A 22,463-nucleotide genomic window follows, 5' to 3' on the forward strand; every position below is an offset into this window, starting at 1 on the left:
GACATGTATAATGCAAGTACATTTTTAACTTACAAGCCTCCCTCTCCTTTGCAAGACTTTCCCGTGCGAGCTGCAACTCTTCCTTTGCTTTTTCACGTGCACGCTCATTTTCCTCCACAAGTCGTAAAAGCTGATGTTTCTGGTCCTCGATATCGGCGCGATGCTGCTCATGCGCTGCGTACATTTCCTCTTCCCGAAGTTGACGAGCCTCTTCTGCACGCTCGTGCTCACTTTTAAGTTGTTCAAGTTCTGTCCTGAAATTGAAATTAATATTTACTTAAAACAAATGACATTTTTACAATAATTAATATATATTCCGATAGTTATAAAAAAAAGAGATTATTATTTGATTTTCAGTGATTAAAATAGATTTATCCATGAAAAAAGAACAACTTATGCTAATGTCTTGCTTATATTCACGTGAAGTCTTGCTTATATTCACGTGAAGTCTTGCTTATATTCACGTGAAGTCTTGCTTATATTCATGTGAAGTCTTGCTTATATTCATGCGACTGTGAGTCAAAATTACTTATTTTTATGCTATAATATTTATGTGAAAATATTGCTTTTATTCATGTGATAGTCTTAGTTATATTTATGCGACTGTGAGTCAAAATTTCTTATATTTATGCAATACTAGTGTCTTGCTTATATTCACGTGAAGTCTTACTTATACTTATGCGACTATTAGTCAAAATTACTTATAATTATGCTATAATATGTATGCAATACTAGTGTCTTGCTTATATTCATGCGACTGTGAGTCAAAATTTCTAAGATTTATGCTATGATATTAATGCGATAGTCTTGCTTTTATTCATGCATATTCATGTGAGAGTCTTGCTTATATTTATGGTTTAATGTTTAAGCGACAGTCTTGCTTTCATTCATGTGCCAGTCTTGCTTTTATTTATGTGACAGTCTTGTTTTCATTCATGTGCCAGTCTTGCTTTTATTTATGTGACAGCCTTGCTTACATTCATGTGACAGCCTTGCTTACATTCATGTGACAGTCTTGCATATATTCATGTGACAGTCTTGATTTTTATTCATGTGACAGTCTTGCTTATATTCATGTGACAGTCTTACTTATAGTCATGTGACAGTCTTGCTTTCATTCATGTGCCAGTCTTGCTTTTATTTGTGTGACAGTCTTGTTTTCATTCATGTGCCAGTCTTGCTTTTATTTAAGTGACAGCCTTGTTTTCATTCATGTGCCAGTCTTGCTTTTATTTATGTGACAGCCTTGCTTATATTCATGTGACAGTCTTGCATATATTTATGTGACAGTCTTGTTTTCATTCATGTGCCAGTCTTGCTTTTATTTATGTGACAGTCTTGTTTTCATTCATGTGCCAGTCTTGCTTTTATTTATGTGACAGCCTTGCTTATATTCATGTGACAGTCTTGCATATATTCATGTGACAGTCTTGCTTTTATTCATGTGACAGTCTTGCTTTTATTCATGTGACAGTCTTGTTTGTATTCATGTGACAGTCTTGTTTATATTCATGTGCCAGTCTTGCTTTTATTTATGTGACAGTCTTGTTTTCATTCATGTGCCAGTCTTGCTTTTATTTATGTGACAGCCTTGTTTTCATTCATGTGCCAGTCTTGCTTTTATTTATGTGACAGCCTTGCTTATATTCATGTGCCAGTCTTGCTTTTATTTATGTGACAGTCTTGTTTTCATTCATGTGCCAGTCTTGCTTTTATTTATGTGACAGTCTTGTTTTCATTCATGTGCCAGTCTTGCTTTTATTTATGTGACAGCCTTGCTTATATTCATGTGACAGTCTTGCATATATTCATGTGACAGTCTTGCTTTTATTCATGTGACAGTCTTGCTTTTATTCATGTGACAGTCTTGTTTGTATTCATGTGACAGTCTTGCTTATATTCATGTGCCAGTCTTGCTTTTATTTATGTGACAGTCTTGTTTTCATTCATGTGCCAGTCTTGCTTTTATTTAAGTGACAGCCTTGTTTTCATTCATGTGCCAGTCTTGCTTTTATTTATGTGACAGCCTTGCTTATATTCATGTGACAGTCTTGCATATATTCATGTGACAGTCTTGTTTTTATTCATGTGACAGTCTTGCTTATATTCATGTGACAGTCTTACTTATAGTCATGTGACAGTCTTGCTTTCATTCATGTGCCAGTCTTGCTTTTATTTATGTGACAGTCTTGTTTTAATTCATGTGCCAGTCTTGCTTTTATTTATGTGACAGCCTTGCTTATATTCATGTGACAGTCTTGCATATATTCATGTGACAGTCTTGTTTTTATTCATTTGCTAGTCTTGTTTTTATTCATGTGACAGTCTTGTTTTTATTCATGTGACAGTCTTGCTTTCATTCATGTGCCAGTCTTGCTTTTATTTATGTGACAGTCTTGTTTTTATTCATGTGACAGTCTTGCTTATATTCATGTGACAGTCTTACTTATAGCCATGTGACAGTCTTGCTTTCATTCATGTGCCAGTCTTGCTTTTATTTATGTGACAGTCTTGTTTTCATTCATGTGCCAGTCTTGCTTTTATTTATGTGACAGCCTTGCTTATATTCATGTGACAGTCTTGCATATATATTCATGTGACAGCCTTGCTTATATTCATGTGACAGTCTTGCATATATTCATGTGACAGTCTTGTTTTTATTCATGTGACAGTCTTGCTTATATTGATGTGACAGCCTTGCTTATATTTATGCTATAGACTTGCTTTAATTTAAGCGACTGTGAGGGAGCGTTGCCTATATTTATGTGAAAGTTTTGCTTTTTATTTATGAGACAGTCTTGCTTGTCTTCATGTGACCATCTATCTTTGATTTATGCGACATGCTTATGTTTATGCTAGCTTGGCTTCATTTGAACGCCAATAATTTCTTTTTCATTATGAAATACATAATTTGTCTATGCTCCTGGAACAAGCCAATACACTAACACAAGAATTGAATTCGTCCAATGTATCCTCCAATTTGGAATTCAGCTTAGAAAACATCCACAAAAATATATTTTTACTGATAAATAGGTCCTTCCACAGCAAGTGATCGTTAAGACACCAGAAAAATATGCCTGGATCTCTGGTTTAATCGATGTCCAAGATTGGTTTTTCCTGGCAATACTTTACTCTTTAAAGGTATGATAGCCTCTCTGTACTGAAAGCTTTTTCTATTATTTCCAACAAGATTGACAGTCCAATTACATAGAATCACAATACACGTTGCAAAAGACATCTTGTATAGAATATTTATCCAATAAAAAATATCAACAAATGACATTTTTATATTGACTTTTTAAATAACTGCAATGTATATAGATGCTAAACACTTTTCTCATTGTCAATTTTTCAGTAAAAGCTGTTGCAGCAATGTACAGCCGCAACAACAACAACAACAAAGCCGATGGTGACACTAAGTAAACAATTATTGACTTGCTTGATAAAATAAGCTAAATTCATGTCAAATCAAGTCACAATACTTCAGGAAATCACTTTTAAGTCCACATGCAAGTATTTCACATCAATAGGATTTCTAATCTTATCAAAATCTGTTTCATTAAGGTTTTATTTCGACACCAATCACAAAACTTTTCACAGGCGTTTGATAAATTTGAATTAACAGATACCTTTCAATCTTTTACAATGTTATAACAGTCGTTCTGTCAAAGAGCCAATTATAGAATCCTGTTTGCATAAACAAGAAAAGCTAATTGTATACATTCTCTTTTCTCATTTCAAATAAAAATCTAACTGAATTAAAAAAAGACAAAAGATGAACAATAATGTTTTTAATCAAAATCAATAAAGAAATATCATATGTACTATAGACTGATATACAAGCAGGGTTGTAGCTTAACCAGAATCGACGTGAAGGGTTGGCTGGCTAGTGGGAGGGAGGGGGGGGGGGGCAATCAGTGGCTTGCTCCAACATGATTTTTTTTAAATGCGGGATGCTTTCTACAATATCTTGGTTAAAAATACACTAAAAAACCCTAAAAAATGCATTCCTTTTTCATAAATATCATTCAATTAAGTGCTGGCCCTGGCCCCAATTTCTCGAAACTTCTTAAGTCTCTTATAACAGGATTAAGCTAAACCCACTATTTTTGTCTTTCAATATTTTGCGTTTTATATACTCCTTTAAATGTATTTAATACTTAAGATAGGAATTGTCATTACGATTATCACAATAAACCATTTTTCATTAATGAAAATTCACTGTAAGTATGTATTTTGGCTGATTGAAATAAGCAACTTAAACCTGTTAAGCTTAAGAAGTTTCGAGAAATTGGAGCCTGGTGTATTGTAAGTGCCTAATGGAGCTACACCAGTGACAGGGTCCCAACATTATTGTCAGCTTTGTAGTTTATGGCTTATCAGCTTCAGTGTAAAAATTTACTTAGAACAATTACATCTTTTGTCAATTTCTAACCTTGTCTCACCCATATTTGAGATGTTAGCTTAATTCTGTACTCAGTAATGGGCATAAAACTTTAATTTCTGTTTCAAAAGTTTACCCAGGTGTTTTAAACAAAATTGAGTAAGTTATCTAATACTTAAGACATTTTCAAAAGAAATATGATCAATATAGTAAATAAACACATAATTTATTATTCAATTTGCATTTCTACAATATCAACCCTCACGGATATCAGCGCAGAAAATTTGAGTAATTTTAAGATAATTTTAAAAGAAATATGATATCAATATATTAAATAAAACTGATTCAATTAGCATTTCAGTTCTACACTATCCACTCCGGTTTTAGTTCAGAACATTTGAGTATTATAGGAATCACACTTACTGAATTGATAATGCACCAGTCAATTGTAACCAGCCCCCCTCCCCCACTGGTCTGGGGAATAGCAGGGTCTTTGATTTTTTGTCCAGCCAAGCCCAGGTAAAAAACCAACCCTGCAGGGACGAACTGCTGGGTATAATCCCCACCATATGCCCCCGCACCCCAGGTAAGGACCATTCCCAGCTATTTTGGCACAAAGACAAAACCACTGCAAAAACAGCCCATTTCCCCATCTATCCCCTGTATACCCCCGGACCTGGGGGGCTGTGGTTACAATTGACATGTGCATAACAAAATGAAGTTGGTTAAAGTTTATTAGTGTAAATTTACCAAAATATGTTGTTATTCGCGATGCATGTCACGTACCATTATTATTTTGCTAAATGCTGCTTACAACCCTCCGTATAACCCTTAAACCTGCATAGTGGTCGAGATTATGTTTCATCTACTGGTCCAGCCTCTGTTTAAATCTACTAATTAAAATTATTAACAGCTTTCTGCCAATACAAAATAAATTATATAATACAGCAAATTTGAGAAATACAGTGCCATCCCATTTGACAAAATATAATTTTGACCACTATTAAAGTAAATGATAGTTATTCATTTTGCACTAGAACAGTTCTGAAGAAATCATGATTATATTGAGGACAATGGTAATAGGCTTTTAAAGCTATAACTATCACTGAATGTGACGCATACTCTTGCCTATCCACTTTTTAAAAGAGTATGTGTATTTTAAAAGAGCAAATCATATCAAATGTTGTAAATATATTACATTATCTTCTTAGAGTAATTCCATTAAGGATCAAGCCATCTATTCTATTATTATCTGTCACCGAAAAAAAGCAAAACGAACGCTCACAAAGTGACGAGGGACATATATATATATATATATATATATATACATTTATATATCATCCTTAAATACAGGAGCATATACAATTACAACTAAAAAGCACTAAAACTTGAAAGTTAATACCTTAAATATTCAGAGTGTGGTGTAAAATATCGTTATAAATCCTGCTTTTTTGCCCCAAAAAATCCAAATATGAATATAATCTGTTATCAACATGTAAACACTAGACAATATTGGCCTTAGCTCAAACATCCTATCTTTAAACACCTTAAATATCCATTTTAATACCAATAAATGAGCTGGTGGATATATGATTCCTGACCCTACAGGCTACATGGAAGATTCAAAACAAATCCATCTACAAAATTATGAACAAATACAAATGACATAGTTCCCCCATTATGTATGATAACTGAACAAGGCACTATCAGGAATAATCTCTGAGCTGTGAACACTGCTTATAGTAGAAGTCTGTTAGACTGCCGATTTTGCACTAAACTTGGCTGAAATATTGTCTGCCATCAATAGAACAATATGAACTGATAATACTGCAAGACTATAAGAACCCGGTGCCAACTGACTAATTTATCAATGAAACATGCACTAAGAAGTTTAACACTATTAGAAGTTAGTGCAAATTGGAATGAATGAATTAAACATTTATTCAACAGCTTTGATTTTTTTTTTAAACGAATAAACAAAACAGTCACCAAACAATTTTATCAGGAATATAACCAGGCGTACTATGTTTTAAAAGTTCCTGAAAGAGAACAACTATGATGACAAAAACAAAACAAAAAAAAACAAAAAAACACCATTACAACAACAATGACCACAATGATGATGGCGGCAACAACAACAAAGATGATGATGACCACAATAACCAGAACAACAACAACAACATAAAATTAATGCTAGTATGACAACACCTCAACTTTTTAAATGAGCACTTATGATGTAATGACACTTCAGAGAAAAAACATCAACTTTCCACAAATTTTCCACAAACAGGGTAGACAATTCAATAATAGTTCAGGAGTTACTGTACCTTGCTTGCTCAATCCTCTCTTGTTCACTCTGGTAACGTCGTTCAAGGTCTCGGCTGAAGTCATAAAGTAAAATAACTTAACACATAAAACCTGGACATATACATCTAAATCAGATTCATGTTAGCTCACAAATGTCCTTATACATTGTGCTCTTAAGCTCGATTACTAAGATAGCTATAAGCTGATATGGTCAGTTTTCTGGACAGAAACCAGTACTGGTGTCCCTTTTAACAGCTGCCATATAAACGTACCTCTGGTGGGACTCAAACCCATGATTGCTTTGGTGAGAAGCAGACAAATATTTAACCACCATACTACTCTTGTATTCTATCAGTTCATATGGGTATGTTAGTAACAAATTTCATGATGCAATGTCATAGAAAAACTGATATTTATAAACCTAAATTCAAAACATATGCTTTTTGATGTTACAATATGCAATTTTTCAACCTATGATACAAAGATAAAGTTAAGTTTTTTCATCAAGAGAGAGAGAGATCGCCAGAGAGAGAGAGAGAGAGAGAGAGAGAGAGAGAGAGAGAGAGCAAGTTTGTTAAAAATCATTAGAAATAATTAGCATTAGGGTTATAACATGCACTAGCGGATGAAGGTGTCCAAATCCAAGTTTATTTTTAATGTCATTATTGGAGAAATAAAATTAATACAAAAAGCTCAAAATGCACCATTTCAAACAAGAAATTGTTAAAATCTTCTTGGGGATTTTCAATAAAAATTAAGCTATTTTGGGTGTGTGTTTTTTTCAATCTTAATGATGTTGAAAAATTATTAGACTGTACAATATGTTGATCTATTAAGCAAGAATTACTTTTTAAAGTTGCACTATCAGCATGCATAGCTTTACTCTTAATTAAATAAACAATATGTATGCACATCTATGTATGAAAAGCATTAACTACATAATAACGTTGGACTAAAGAAATATAAGGTATAAGGGAGACAAATATATCAAACAAATTTAAATATTGAAACATTACTGATAGAGTTAGTGTTAATTACGTTAATCAAACAGGTTTTGTCTCATAGAATAAGAGCATGAATATTGGTATGTCTGTTACTCATGGATGTTTTGTCTAACAGAGTTAGCGCACATGGAATGCCCCTTTATTTAACTCATGCATCTTTCGACTGACAGTCAGTAAGCCCACATGTGCGCTTACTCTGTCAGTCGAAAGATGCATCATACCATTGGTATGATTGTACTTTACTCATGCATGAGTCAATTTTCACAAACTAAAAAAAATAATTTATAAAACAATTTGATGCATTTAATATTATAAGGTTGGTTAGTAGGTGACCCGATATGGGATATATGGGGCAAAGGAAACCATATCGAGTGAGAATGATGCTCGAACCCTTATATATGGTCTCCTTTGCTATACCATATCCGATGGCCTACAAACTCCCTAACGTATATATATCATGTCGACAACCTGTTTACATGTTTAAATGTTTCATTTATTTATCAGAATATTCATTGGAATGTGAAAATAGGCGCCATTTTGGTTCAATATAAATTTGGTAACCCAATATGGAAAAATATGGGGTCACCGCATAACCAATCCTGGACCAATAGCATTGCGGCATTCATGTTAGAAGCGTGATATAGTAATTTATTGTTATATCCTGTCAAAAACTTTTTATTCTAAACATAATTTAGATAATCCTATACTGCATTGAGCTCCTGTACAATATTTACAGTAAATAGAAAAACTGTTCCATCATAATTTACCTTCTCAAAAATGCGCATGTAAATGATATAACCAATAATAGATATTATGGCAAATATTCAGTAAAAAAGAATAGTTCTACAGAATATTAAACAAGTTACACTCCACTAAATATGATAAGAGATGCATACAAAACCAAACAACACTTTATACCCAATACAGCCCCAGCTTAGAAACCTTTCACCAAATATTAATAAAAGCAAAATTATCTACAGAGTACAAAGAAAGCCTCCCATGTTAGAAAAAGTGGGTGGGGTAAATACTCACCACAAATCTTGGGCAGCATAACTGAGGTTAAACAACAAGAGTACAGGGTCATTCACTTCCAAAGTAGCATTCATATACTCAAAATGAACAATAGAATAGCTCATGGATAAAGACCATGCATCATTAATAATTTACTAAGAAGCCTAAGTTTCAAATTTCTTCTTTTGACAGCATAACATGGTCATTTCAGCTCGAACTCAAATATGGTTTCCTGAGCCCTGTATATCCCATATGGGGTCAACTACTAACCATTTTCCCGAGTTTCAATATTAAATGCTCAATTCTTACAATATTAAAGGCCGAAGTTTTACAGGTATGAAATAAATAGTAATGGCTGTTTCTACTTCATTGATTTTTCTTTTAGAAAAATCCCTTAATTTAATTTTATTGAATTAACAAATCCTTCAACAATTAACTCACAGCTACACAAATAATTGATCTAATATAATGTTGGGAAGAATTTTGGAATATGATACACAACAATGGTAAGATTTACATGTCATGGTAACTTGGATACACAGAAACATAGGTTTGAGAGCATTCCTGTGGTCTATAAAGACATCATGCAATAGTCTGGTTGTATGAATATAAAAGGAACAAAAATGTAATTATCAGGCCAAAGAATAATAATATTGGCGTCTGATTACCCAACTGACACTATTATAAGTCACCACCTTAACATTTTTTTAAAAAATTTTTGAGGGGGGGGGGGGAGGGGGGGAGGGAGCGGGTATAATATTTTAGTCATTTGGAAATGATTAAAAAAAATGTCATTATTCCCAAAACACTCATACAGAGTGAAAAATATTATAACATTAATATTATGCTCTATACAGGCATCCATATTAATGACAAATAAATTGTAATTTAAAAATATTGTTTTTTTGTTCCTTTCATATTCTAAGGAAATATACTGAAAACTATGAAGTCTTACATTACAACATCTGAATAGCGCCGCCGACTGAAAACCAATATTTCCTTTAGCATGGTGTAGCCTAAATATGAAACACTGGCGGAAATTTATCATTAGCTAACAGACAAAAAACACGCTGTAAATTTTTACATGGATACTGAGTGACTGTATATTCTAATCTAGCAGAGTTCTTTTTAATTAACTGCATCATATGAGTTTTAAAATGCAAGAAAATTCTTGAAGTTATCAGATCTTATTTTGCTTTCTGTTTTCTTATTTGAATGAAAACTGAGAATGTATTATAATCTTTTAAAGGTAGAAATGAAATTATCTTGCATTCAAACAACTAATTTATACAGACCACTGTAAACTATTTAATTACACAATTTGTTTTAGTATGAATAATTACTTTGGGTAGGACCGTGCCAGTTGAGACTGCGGGCTTAGATAGTTTGAGTCATCTCCGCCAATGGAGCTGTAGCTGCTCGCCCGAGAGAGCCCGCTGTAGGAGGGGTATCCAACACCAAGCGTATTGAGGCTGCCTTGACTCTGAAATAGATACAAATCAACTTTACTTGTTTGTAAAACATTAGTGAAGTTGAGTTGCTTTCACTGCAGTGAAAATAACACCAGCAAATATAACCTGATATTTCACCTAAAGGCATATAAGAATGAGAGGTTTTCTCTTCTTTTAATGCCTCAATCCATACACACATTAGGACTCTGAGCGTTGTAACAAGAGGAAAAAGATATTTGCTGTTCTTACTATTCTTTTTCCATTGCATTTAACAATAAATACAACATCTGATTAATATTTATGCTTAACAATAAACGGAAATAATTGGAATTTGATATTTTACAATAGAAGAAATAAAATTTCCATATATAATTTTGCGCAGAATTGCATACTTGTCTGTTTTCCCTGAGTTTGGCAGCCTCAGCAGGATTATTGAAACGGAAGACCTGATTTCCCCCGAGTATCACATAATCTCCTGAAAACAGGGTAAAATTCAGTGATCTTGCTCAAACTATATACCCGTCTTATAAACGAGTCTAAAAAAAACACCAGATCTCATGGGCAAAGTTAGGGTGTCGTCTTATAAGCTGATTGCCTAATAGTCGGGAAAATATGTTGGTTTTAATTCTAATATTGAAAATTAACATGATTTAATTCACATCACATAAAGTGAAGATTTGTGATTTTTATTACAATAGTTCAAAAGAATAAGCTAAAGTAAAGTAGTATGTAATCTTTTAAAAAATATTGAGGTGATTGCAACTTAACATTGAAGATAAATGCTAAGAAAATTACTTATTTTACAACAAATTGTTCTCTACTCAACAAGCTAGAAATTACTTTCCAACTTATGCGTGTTTCTTACCCTGAGAGAGTTTTGTTGGTTGTGTACATTCCTGACCATTGACAGAACACAGGGCCCCCTGGCCGGGCCTCAGTATTACCTCCCCTGTTGCATTCTCTATCACACAGTGCTCAGTCTCTATGCCAGGGCCCTCCAAAACTGGAATTGAACAGTGGGGTTTAAACTCTTTTATACAATACAACAAAGAATTCCTATCCATCGTAATATGGACTTCTGCCAGAACCTGCATGATCAGTATATATATAGTTATATTACATTCACAATCAAGTATTATTAGCAGCAAGTCAAAGAATTTTGGCTGTTCTATCATGTCAACAACACAGAACAATCAATATGGTGTTAAGCACTTAACACACTCAACACTTAATATCCATCCTTTAAATAAAGATTGCCTTATATAATAACCAAACCACCGACCTATGTCCCTCTCTGCGTCGGCATCCCCTCGACCTACCAACGTCTCTCCCTCCTGAAAAGATTTGCATACTGGCTAAACTGAATTAAATAACCGTTAAACCAAATCCTTTTCTTTGCAGTGTTTTTTATTAAGAATATGGAACGAGAACAAGAGCCCCCCTTAATTAACTCGAAAACTCATCTGTTTTTATCAGACTAACAAGGGGCATAACCCAACAATTATTGAAGTCAGAGTTATCAGCTCACCTAGGTGTGTGTGTGTGTTGTCTCTGGCAACATTTGTACTGTGAATATCTATAACAGTTCTTGAGTTATGGTTAAGATTAAAGTTTTAAATTTCCTAATGGACTGGATGAATTTTCATTGTAATTATCTTCAGGTTCTGAAAACATGCATTGGAGTCATATATGTCCTCCTGAATCGAAAAGGCAGCAGTAATAATAATCATGTTTGTTCAGACTTATACCAATTGACATTCTTACAACCAAAATTTAAGACCAGTTGAAGGTTGTCAAGTTATATATGCAATTATAATAATTGTAAAACTCAGCTACTCATAGCTATATTTGTATAAAAAAAACTCTGTATGATGCAACGTTTTCAAAGAAAATCAATTCCACAGAGTTTATAGACATATTGCAAGTTGATTTCATCCCTACAAGAGCAGACACACAAGAATCAAATCAAATTGTCTCAAAATCTCCATAATTTTGCCCGATATAGACACAGTACTTTACTTCTATCAAAATCTGCTGGTAGACAGACAATATTCTCATCTATCAAATCAGATTCATGAGATTTCTTGAAACAATTTAAATTCTACCACCAGTCTGGCAGATCTTTTTTGTGGCATATGTTATGATAAATTTCATAAAGATAACAACAATACCATGAACATAATTGTCCAAATTTCTTGGAAAATCTTATGCTTAACATGTTTATTTTATTCAGCAAATTTTACAAAACAATAAACAGTTTATCATGATAATCCTAAACATAAACTTCTTTGAAAGTCCTGTTAACAGGAACATATTACACTATTTATACCATAACAAAAATATTGTGCCAAATTTTCAGATCCTGTAATAAGAATTTTAGGACTGTTCAAGGAATAGGTCCTAGAAGATTATTAATACTAATTGTTTTGTGACCAAAATAGATTTCAGCTGATCCATACATGTGAACTCTACCGATGGTAGGTAAAATTTACCGCTTTTGAGAACCTTCTAACGCCATACCGCTTTCCTGTCGAAATCTTCCACTATTAAAAGCTCTTTTCATAAATTTTCTTTTAAAAACCTCAAAATTCTATCAACTATGCTAAAATACCATATTAATCTGTCACTTTAAAGAACATGGTGCAATAAACAACTTGTCAAATCACTTCACCCTTCGGCCGAGATCGTTGCTAAGTAAACAGTACGGTACAAAAGACCACTAATCAGCCTGATTGGTTGTAAAACATTAACTATACAATTCGTTGTGCTCTTTTTTCTGAAAAACATGGGAGTCTAAATACCCGCTATTTCACATACCTTGAGATGGAAGATGACGATGCCGGTGCTAAGAACATCATCGTCCATGCCGACTAGGTATGGGAGCTGAGAGTCGATCATCACGCCCATTGAGCTCGACCGGTTTCGTAATCCTCTGATGCTCAAGTCAGACTCCTGGAGAAAGAGTTTTACAGTAAGCAACAGACAAGTTCATGTTTGTCAACTTGAAGAGATAAGATTTTGGGGGATATACTTTTTTGATGGAGAAAAAAAGGTTGGCATATTCTTGATGCTCAGTATGTTTTAAAGAATATCTTTATCATCTTACCTGTATTTATAAATACAATAACAACTACAGGGACAAGCCCACTGGTCGAAACAAAATGTTAACAGGCACAAGGCAAGGGCCCAAATGTTAATAAGCCTTTTAAACATTAATGTATTTATCTTTATAGAAGCATTAAAGGGACTAGACACCAGAAAATACCATTGCAAGAAAAGAAGAAAAATGTCAAAATCTTGGAATTACTGAATTTTGTGATTTAGGGACCATCTGGTGTTTAGTCCCTTTAAGATCTAAGTCATTGTCTACTCAATGACCTCAAATCTGTAATACATGAGCATAGCTAGCAAAAATATTAACATATAATACAGGTACAGTGCTCAACATCTAAGAATTAATGTTTACTAGAATTCTAGGAATCAGACGTGTCACTAGTGAAGTTAACCATTCATTTTTCTAGTCAAGGTCACCGTGACCTTTGACATTCTTGCCCCATGATAAAAAGGAATCATGCACTCCATGCACTGACCGTGACCAATGTGCATACCAAGTTTAAAGACTCTACAAAAAGTCATTCAGTTGATGTAAAGCCGACACTGACACAAACGGCAAAGCAGACGACATCTGACAAAGTGAAGGCTTCACAAAAAATACTGATTTCCAAACGTACTTCAGATGTCATCTACTGTCCAGCTACATGTATTTATTTTCTACCATAATAAGTGGAATGTAAACCAAATGGATATTTTAGCTTATGGTTGGTGTAAATTTACTGACCTTCATGATATCATGTGTAGAGGACCATTTACCCATCCAGGATTGGATTAGCTGCGCCGCCTACAGTTACCAGAAGCAATATATGATATACACACTAAATGGGGTTATTAAATTACAAACTGGTAGAAAAACTGAGCACCGATAAATAAATATTAGTTCTTGCAATTTAGATAAATGGTATATGGATTTACTCTAAGATTCAATTAAATTTCCATGATTCAATTAAGATTCCATAATTCAATAAAGTTTCCATGATTCAATCATGTTTCCATGAATCAATTAAGTTTCTATGATTCAATTTAGTTCCCATGACTCAGTGAAGTTACCATGATTCAATTAAGTTCCCATAATTCAATTAAGTTTTCAAAGAGCATTTAAGCATTATTAAAGTTTAGTATACCACTGAATATACCATTCTTATATTGTCAATGATAAGATGCAATCAATATCAGCATTGGTATCAATCTGTAAAGTTCTACCTTTTAACACTATATCACTGACCTGGCGGTCTCATAAAAAAAACCTAGGGCCTATTTTGTGCTTAGAAGAGATTTGAAACACTTCAACTGCACTTCTGAAAGTCTCCCCTGTATAACACAATCAAATCTAGAATCCTTGATCAAATGATCCTGGGATATTTCAGAAGCGCAATTTGACAAAAACATTCCCAATTCAAAATTGCAGAACTTTTTTTTTTAATTCTAGCTTTTAGTATAGCACTAAGTCTTGTACAAATAAAGCCTAAGATAAGATCATATATGTATGACTTGTTAAGTGCTTTCTTAGGTATATACAATATAATAATTACTAATCTGACAAATGCATTACCATCTAACTAGATTACATAAATGTAATTCAATTGTAAAAGACGCCACTCACCATTTCCTCATTTTCATGGAGCTTCTCCGCTATATCAGCATTGTCTGCTTCTGGAAGACTGACTATTGTCCCGGCCTGCAACAGATACAATAACAAACTGATCAATTTGAAATTTCAGTCAGTATTTTTATACAACAAGTTGCAACAATATAATCGGTCAAATGTTTTGGTTTTGACTGTTGCTGATGTTGTTGAAGCTTAGAGTGTATCACAGTTGTAAATTACAATTCTGATAAGCCAATAGTGACTTAAGAAAGCTTTGGTCTCTCACTGCCTTCAAGATTTGATTCAATTGAATCTTGTCACTTACACCACATTCTGGTAATGCACCAGTCAATTGTAACCAGCCGCCCCCCCTCCCCCCCAGGTCCAGGGGTATACCGGGAATAGCGGGGGAAATGGACCGTGTTTTTACCCTCCAGTTTGCCACATAGTACCGAGTGATAGTCCACCTAAATGGCCGTCAACGAGTCTTTTGACGATTTTTTTAATATGGCAGACTCGTGACGTCCACCATCCCAGCAAAAAGTAGCAAGCGGTCCTTGCGCAGAGAATCCTTGCGGCCACAATTTTGAAATTATCTCCATTATAAATTCAAATTTCTACGAAAATATTATTGCCTACTATTAAACACATATTAAGATATGTCAGTATGCCCAAAAAACATGTTAAGTTATCATAAAACACTTACAAGTGTCGATTGTTTATCAAGTATCCCGATATCGGTATATCTGGGACAAATCTGACTGGTTGTGTACATGTATAACGGTATTTGTGACCCATAATATATTAATGTGAAAATAACAACTCTAATGACAAATTTAATCCAGTTCAGATCACTGTCGGATAAAAATTGAACAACTTTGTCATTATTTTTCAACATCAATGCATATTATTTCAGTATATCATTTCGCCCGTTGTTAAATGGTAGAGAGTTGTAGCGTTACAGGGATACATAAGAAATATCAAAATAATAAAAAAAAGTATCCCTGATCGCTCATTATTGTAGCTATACCGAGTGACTGCGGTGTTTTGTTTCCACACCGAAAATAGTGGGGAATGCTCCTTACCAAGGATGTCCTCGGGTTGGCTAAACCAAAAGTCAAAGTCCCAGATATTCCCTGGACCTGGGTGCCGTGGTTACAATTGACTGGTGCTAGTGTATTGATGAAATTATGATGTCTTATGTGAAACAGGAACATTTTAATCGCAAATTTTGCATAACTTATATCCAATTAAAAAAATATTGTTTTCACGCAAAAGATGAAACTAAAGTGACCTTTATTTAAGCAGGAAAAAGTGGCATATTATGATCATATTTTGTTTGACTAATTGACAAATAAGTATTGACTGTAAAACAGTAGTATAATGCTCATTTAGAATCAAGTGCACATCAATGGAAAACTTAGATAAACGGTTTACATTTTATGTGCATACTAATTGCATCTACAAACGTTCACAACAAAACCTCTACAATTGTACATATTCACAGCATTCTTCTAAAATAAAAGATTAACTGGAAAAAAGGTACAGTATTTCTACAGTTGTACAATTACTCTTGTAAACAGTAGCATCACATCTGATATTAACACTTGTCTACTCATCACAGTCAGACAAGGGGCATAACCTCGACATATCAATTAGGTCAGAGTTATGGGCCTTGTTACACACATGTGAACAATTTGTTCCATTTCAAGTTTTTTGTAAATTATTAGAACTTTTTTATTGTTGACACTTATTTAAGTCAGAGTTAAGGAATTTCTTACATGTGTGTGTGAGCACTGATAGAAATGTTTCAAATGAAAATTTAACGGTTTAAGTTAATAATATTGAATAAACTAATAAAACGTTATTGTAAAAAATGACAACAATGGTGATATGACAAATTCATTTGATTTTTAAAAAATAAGAGCAGTTCAGAGTGAACGCCAGCACTAAGTCTGTTGTTGATTGTAGTCAAACTAAGGGCATAACTGTCAAACTAAGGGCAAAACTCAACAATAATTAAATCCAGAGTTATGGGTCTTGCCACAGATGTTCTTAGTTCTTATACAGACCGTTATTGAATACCAGCCCAGACAAAAATCTTGACATTAAAAATAAATGCACAGCAGAGCGACAACCAACATTCGTTTAATGTTGTTGTTTTTCTGAAAAACAAGAGATATAACTCAACAATTATTAAGAGTTATGGGTCTTGCTACAGATGTGCATACTGTCACTGGTAAGATGTAACCAAGTTTCATGTGAACATCTTGAGCAGTTTAAGAGTAAAGGCCAAGGTTAAAGTTTTAGCACACCCTAGTGACAATACAAAGGCTAGTCAATAACTCAATTTTGTTGTCATCGAAATTAGACAAGCTAAAAATAATATAAATAATACATTATAACAAACACACAAAAAACAGTTACTGGGTGAGGGCTACATGATATTATGTTCTACAGTGCTACAAAGTGGTTGTTTCCGAATATCTGATAATACACCCAGGTTACGCAGGAATACCTTTTCTGTGTTTTGGTCCCCTGATAAACTTGGGACATACAAAAATATGTCCCCTATTTCATCATGCTGAAAGTTGCTTGGCTGAAAGGTTTAATATTATTTTGTGCATGAAATATTTCCTAAGACTATGCACAAAAAATTCATAATTATATATTTTAGTCCCCTCAGTTTCATAAAATGCTGCCTTCTTTTTTTAAGAAAGGAAAATCATACTGACCCTTAAAGATTATTTTAATAATGATTATTCACTGTTAAAATTCTGCCATTAATCAAGGTTTATCAACAAATACACTCAAGTATCTCTTATAAATATTTACACAATCAGAGAATAAAACTGAGCTGCTCTCACTTACAAAAGAATAACAAACAAAATCATAAATGGTGATGCTTGTTTCAAGGTGTGAAAGCTTAATAGATTCATTGCACGGTCTTTCATGCATCTTACAAGCTTGCAATAAGCAAGCAACAAATGCAAAAAGCTCCAATGTGAAAAATTAACAGATTCATTGCATGGTCTTTCATGCATGTTACATTAGCTTGCAATAAGCAAGCAACAAATGCAAAAAGCTCCAACCTGAAAGCTTAATAGATTCATGCATATTTTAAGCTTGCAATTAGCAAGCAACGAATGAAAAATGTGTGACAATGCATGCAGTCTGTCATTTTTTTGTTGCTGTATTGTATTTTCTGGCAACCTATGTACCAAGTTTCAATTAAATATCCTACAATGTTAAAGTTTTGTGCACGTTCACAACGATCAACTATACGGACACCAACATTAACATGATCTTTTTTTTTTTCAAAAAATATGTGACCATTGAAACAAACTAACCTTCTGAGCTGATGCCAACATTCCATGGAGTCTTCCAATTTCCTTCCTGAGTTCTCGAATCAGCGCTACATTGCTGTCCTGCGACAGAAAATTATTAAAAAGAATTGAAATATTGATTGATTTGTACAGTCACTGTCAGTATGAGTACAACTACATGGATATTTTAGACTGTTTCTGAGTTATAGCGAACAGTAATGTTGTTCTACAATACCTTTGCCGTAAATGCTGAGACATTCATATATGAGAAAAGAGCTAAGAAAAAGTTTTAACCCTTTCAGAGCCAAATTTGTTGTTAAAAGAACGTATTATATTGTCCTATATCAAGTCAAGTCAATATTTGTTTATTGTTGGATATCATATAACAATTAAAACACAAGCTTAAAGTAAAGCATTTCTTTTATCCTCTACATTTCCTAAGCTCTTTACCAACAAAATTATTTAAAACAAATATTAACAGGATTCATCTTAAATAGTAAAGCATGTGTAACCAGACTTTAAAATGTTATCTAACGAATAGTTTATATATATATTTATATAGATATATAAAAACATTATCATCATTATTACCTCGTTTATGTGTGGTTTGTTGATGATATTTTTGGCACGCTGGGCGTATCGAAGTGTGCTAATACTTTCACTGTAATACTGGCTGGCAGGAGTAATGGCTGAAAAGTAGGTAAGGGAGGTAATTTCTGGCTATACAAGTTCTAGCTTATATGGGTTGCCTCCCTTTTGATATTTAGAAACTGGCTATAAAATCATAATTTTTACCAACATCAAAATAATTGTATATGTGTTCTTTTAAACAATCTTGATTTGGAACAATATATAAAATTTAAGATTATGTGTTTTTTAAGAGAATGTTAAACAAGTTTCAGACTTAATAAGTTAATGCCTCAACTTTATTACCAGTAATATCATCTTACCCAAAATATCCTTTAATATACCAGTAATGAAAAACAGACAGCTCACTTACTGGCAATCATGATGGATTTAGCGTTTCCCCCGAGGCTGTCTTTAAGCAACCAAGTAAGAACAGAGTCTCTATATGGAATGTAAGGCATGCGTTGTTTATTTGGTCCTGAGGGGGTGGAGCTAGCCTGGGACTCCCCTCCCCCACTGGCAGAAAAACTCTGGAGTGAGCCCATGTCATCTGTTTCCCAAGACAGGAGTGATCGCTCAGCTGGAATAGAGAGTGGTAGAAATAAAATAATCTAGCTTTGTGTAAGTTTGATAAAGTTTGGCACAGTACAAAATTAACTTTCAATGACTTTATTTCAGGCATAGATTTTAGAATGTATGCACAATTATATGACTTTTGATCTTAAAATGTGGCCTTGACCTTGAAGGTCAGCAAATGAGGTCTTTGGTCTGTATAATTGTGGGAAAAATCACTTGAAATTCTCCAGAACAGGACAGTTTGTTCTACTTAATGGCAAAATTATTCCAAATTCAAAATAATGTTACAGTTTGGGTGTACTGACTTGCTGATCTGAACTTTTATGAAAGCTGATTGAACAATTCTAAAAGCAACTTAACACTGAGTGACCATTAGTCATTCACAGATGGGACAAAACAATGATAATACCGATGTCTGTCAAAGGTCATCAAATATGCTGGATACCATTTGGCCATATCACAGTTGTCAACAAACATACAGCATAATACTTTAAAGCTTAACTCTCACAGATTTACCGTTTTTACAACTTTTTTATTTTTTGTCTTGGAAAGAGCAAATGTTTGTGTTCATATCTACAAACTAGTGATATAAGATTGCTGGTAAAAGATGTGATATAAGATTTTCATATTTCCGTTCGAAAATCAATGTTTTATGGCTTAAATGGTTTAAGAAAAAGGCACAAAACACTATTTTTGAACTTAAATATAAAAGTTTGCGATCTAATTTTTTTGTCAGCAGTCTTATATAACGGGTTTCCATGGATTTTTCGCAAAAATTGGCTCGTTCCATGATCGAAATTAAAAAAGTTGTCAAAACGTTCAATCTGTGAGAGTGCAGCTTTAAGATCAGAAAATTCACTTTAATATTATGGTACTTTCACAGATTTAATCGGAATTTTCACTTGTTAAGTCAATTTTTCTTTGTAAAATATCTTTATCAATTCTCAGAATATATAACATCATTGTAATCAGGGATTATGATAAAAACCAGTGAACACCGGATACAACCGTTAATAGGAGGGTCTCTGACCTCTTATAATGTGACTGTTGTCACTTTAAGACATCATAAATGAGAAAACACCTTTATTTACTTTTATTTCCAAATATTTTTATTCGGACATTTTTAAAATACCATCCATTTATTGTTCTTTGAAGGGACCCCACACTTGGGAGTTGAACACTTTGAATATGACACAATCCATTAAACCCATGTGAAAATGACAGTGTTGTAAAATAAAGCCCATTCACTGTCTGTTTAAAATCTTTCAAAAGTAAACAAGTGAAATATTCTGGCAGTTTTCCTGTCTCAGTGACAATGGAATAAATACTTCAAGAGATTTTGACTTATGTCGAAATGTAAGTGAACTGCAAAGTATGTTAGACATTTTGACTACCAGTAAATCCTACATATTTTCATTAAGGATTTTAACACTAAAAGGTTACAGACATGGACTGAAAATATGAAGTCATTCCATTTTTTATCAATTTCTGTGAACGGAAATTTGGTGGTCTTAAGAAAAAATGGAATTTCAGCACTTTTCCCAAACGATTGAGATCTCTTCTATTGAGAGATATCTTATATAAATAAATTGAAGGCATTGGTAACAAAAACAGCTGATTCTGAGACAAAATGTACAAAAAAAGTCAAAACTATCAATCTGTGAGAGCGCAGCTTTAAAGCATTAGTTAAATACAAAGTGGTCATATTAAGACTAAAAGAATTTTTTCTCCATTTCTGTGGGATAACTGTAATGTTATATTTAACATCTTTTACTCCCTTTCATAAATGTTTTACTTATGCCCCCTACAGGTCCTCGTTCCAACTCCCTGTTGTTAAACCATGACCTTTTTATACATGCCGGATCTATCCCCTTGAGTTTATTACAACGTTTTGTTTAAAAAGTTACATAAATCTATGCCAATATTGACAAAGTATTTAAGACATGGGTTTGTTGGCTTAGATCTATATAGGGACAGGAATGTACGCCAATTGCTTATCAATTTGTAAGTGAAATTTAGCAAACATGAAGTGTTTACTTAAAAAGTTGATACAATGAGAAATAATTGGACTCTTTCTCACCCAATATTGTACATTACCGCATTAAATTGCTTTTATTAGTACGCTATATATCGAGGGGCTTTTAACAGTACATTGACTTTTATCCTCTGCATGATTTTTCACCATGTTAAATTATTGTTTAACTACAACAAGAAAGCCATTAAATGAACACTTTTACTTGCCAGTTTGCTTGATATTTTTGTGAAAGGGGCATTACAAGCAAGTTATTAAAACCAGAGTTATGGGACTTGCTTTACATGCGCACTATTTTCTCTAGCAACATATGTGCCAGGTTTCGTTTGAATGTCTTGAACAGTTTCTAAGTTAAGGTCAATTATGTTAAGGTTTTGCATTTGATTGTGTGAGTGGTATTTTTTTTAAAAAGGTACAAAATATTGTGCAGAATTTTCTCCAGCAACATATGTACCAAGTTTCACTTGAATATCTTCAACAGTTTCTAAGTTATGGTCAAGGTTAAGTTTTTGCATTTAATTGTTGTGTTTTCAATAAAAGGGCATACATCAAAAATCATTCAAATTAGAGTTACAGACCTTGATTCACATGTCAGTATTTTCGGGCAAAATGAATACTGAATTTAATTTAAAACTGAGTCTCATAGACTGGTTGCTTTGACAACTTTTTCTTGGAATGACAATTTGAAATGGAATAGATATTTTGTGTAAATGTCTGGAAACCAGTGATATAAGACTGCTGACAAAAGAGCAGATCATAGTTTTTCATATCTAATTTTGAAAACTGATGTTTTATGGTAAAACACTTTAAGAAAAATGAAATGTTGGCAGATCTGTTGAGTTGTGAGTTATCTTATAGGAATAAATTGAAGGCACTGAAGCCAAAATGAGCTGATTCTAAGACCAAAAAATAAAAAAAGGTTAAAACTGTGAGCATGTGAGAGTGCAGCTTTAAGTTACAGCCAAGGTTAAAACTGTCAGCATGTGAGAGTGCAGCTTTAAGTTACAGCCAAGGTTAAAACTGTCAGCATGTGAGAGTGCAGC

The 22,463-nt window shown here is 33.4% G+C and overlaps 1 protein-coding gene across 1 annotated transcript in view; it reads right to left on the reverse strand.

Moving 5' to 3' along the window:
- Positions 1–22,463, reverse strand: part of LOC128208685 (kinesin-like protein KIF16B) — a 56,930-nt gene that overhangs the window by 2,052 nt on the left and 32,415 nt on the right. The window contains exons 11-21 of the mRNA XM_052912233.1: positions 19,186–19,392; positions 18,777–18,874; positions 18,210–18,287; positions 14,875–14,949; positions 12,975–13,109; positions 11,440–11,491; positions 11,023–11,160; positions 10,550–10,632; positions 10,050–10,189; positions 6,712–6,765; positions 34–254 (exon numbers count right to left, since the gene is read on the reverse strand). Coding sequence (XP_052768193.1) covers positions 34–254; positions 6,712–6,765; positions 10,050–10,189; positions 10,550–10,632; positions 11,023–11,160; positions 11,440–11,491; positions 12,975–13,109; positions 14,875–14,949; positions 18,210–18,287; positions 18,777–18,874; positions 19,186–19,392 — 1,281 coding nt within the window. The remainder of the gene's footprint in view (positions 1–33; positions 255–6,711; positions 6,766–10,049; positions 10,190–10,549; positions 10,633–11,022; positions 11,161–11,439; positions 11,492–12,974; positions 13,110–14,874; positions 14,950–18,209; positions 18,288–18,776; positions 18,875–19,185; positions 19,393–22,463) is intronic.

This window comes from Mya arenaria, chromosome 11 (assembly GCF_026914265.1).
Source record: "Mya arenaria isolate MELC-2E11 chromosome 11, ASM2691426v1".
In the NCBI taxonomy this organism is placed as follows: Eukaryota; Metazoa; Mollusca; class Bivalvia; order Myida; family Myidae; genus Mya; species Mya arenaria.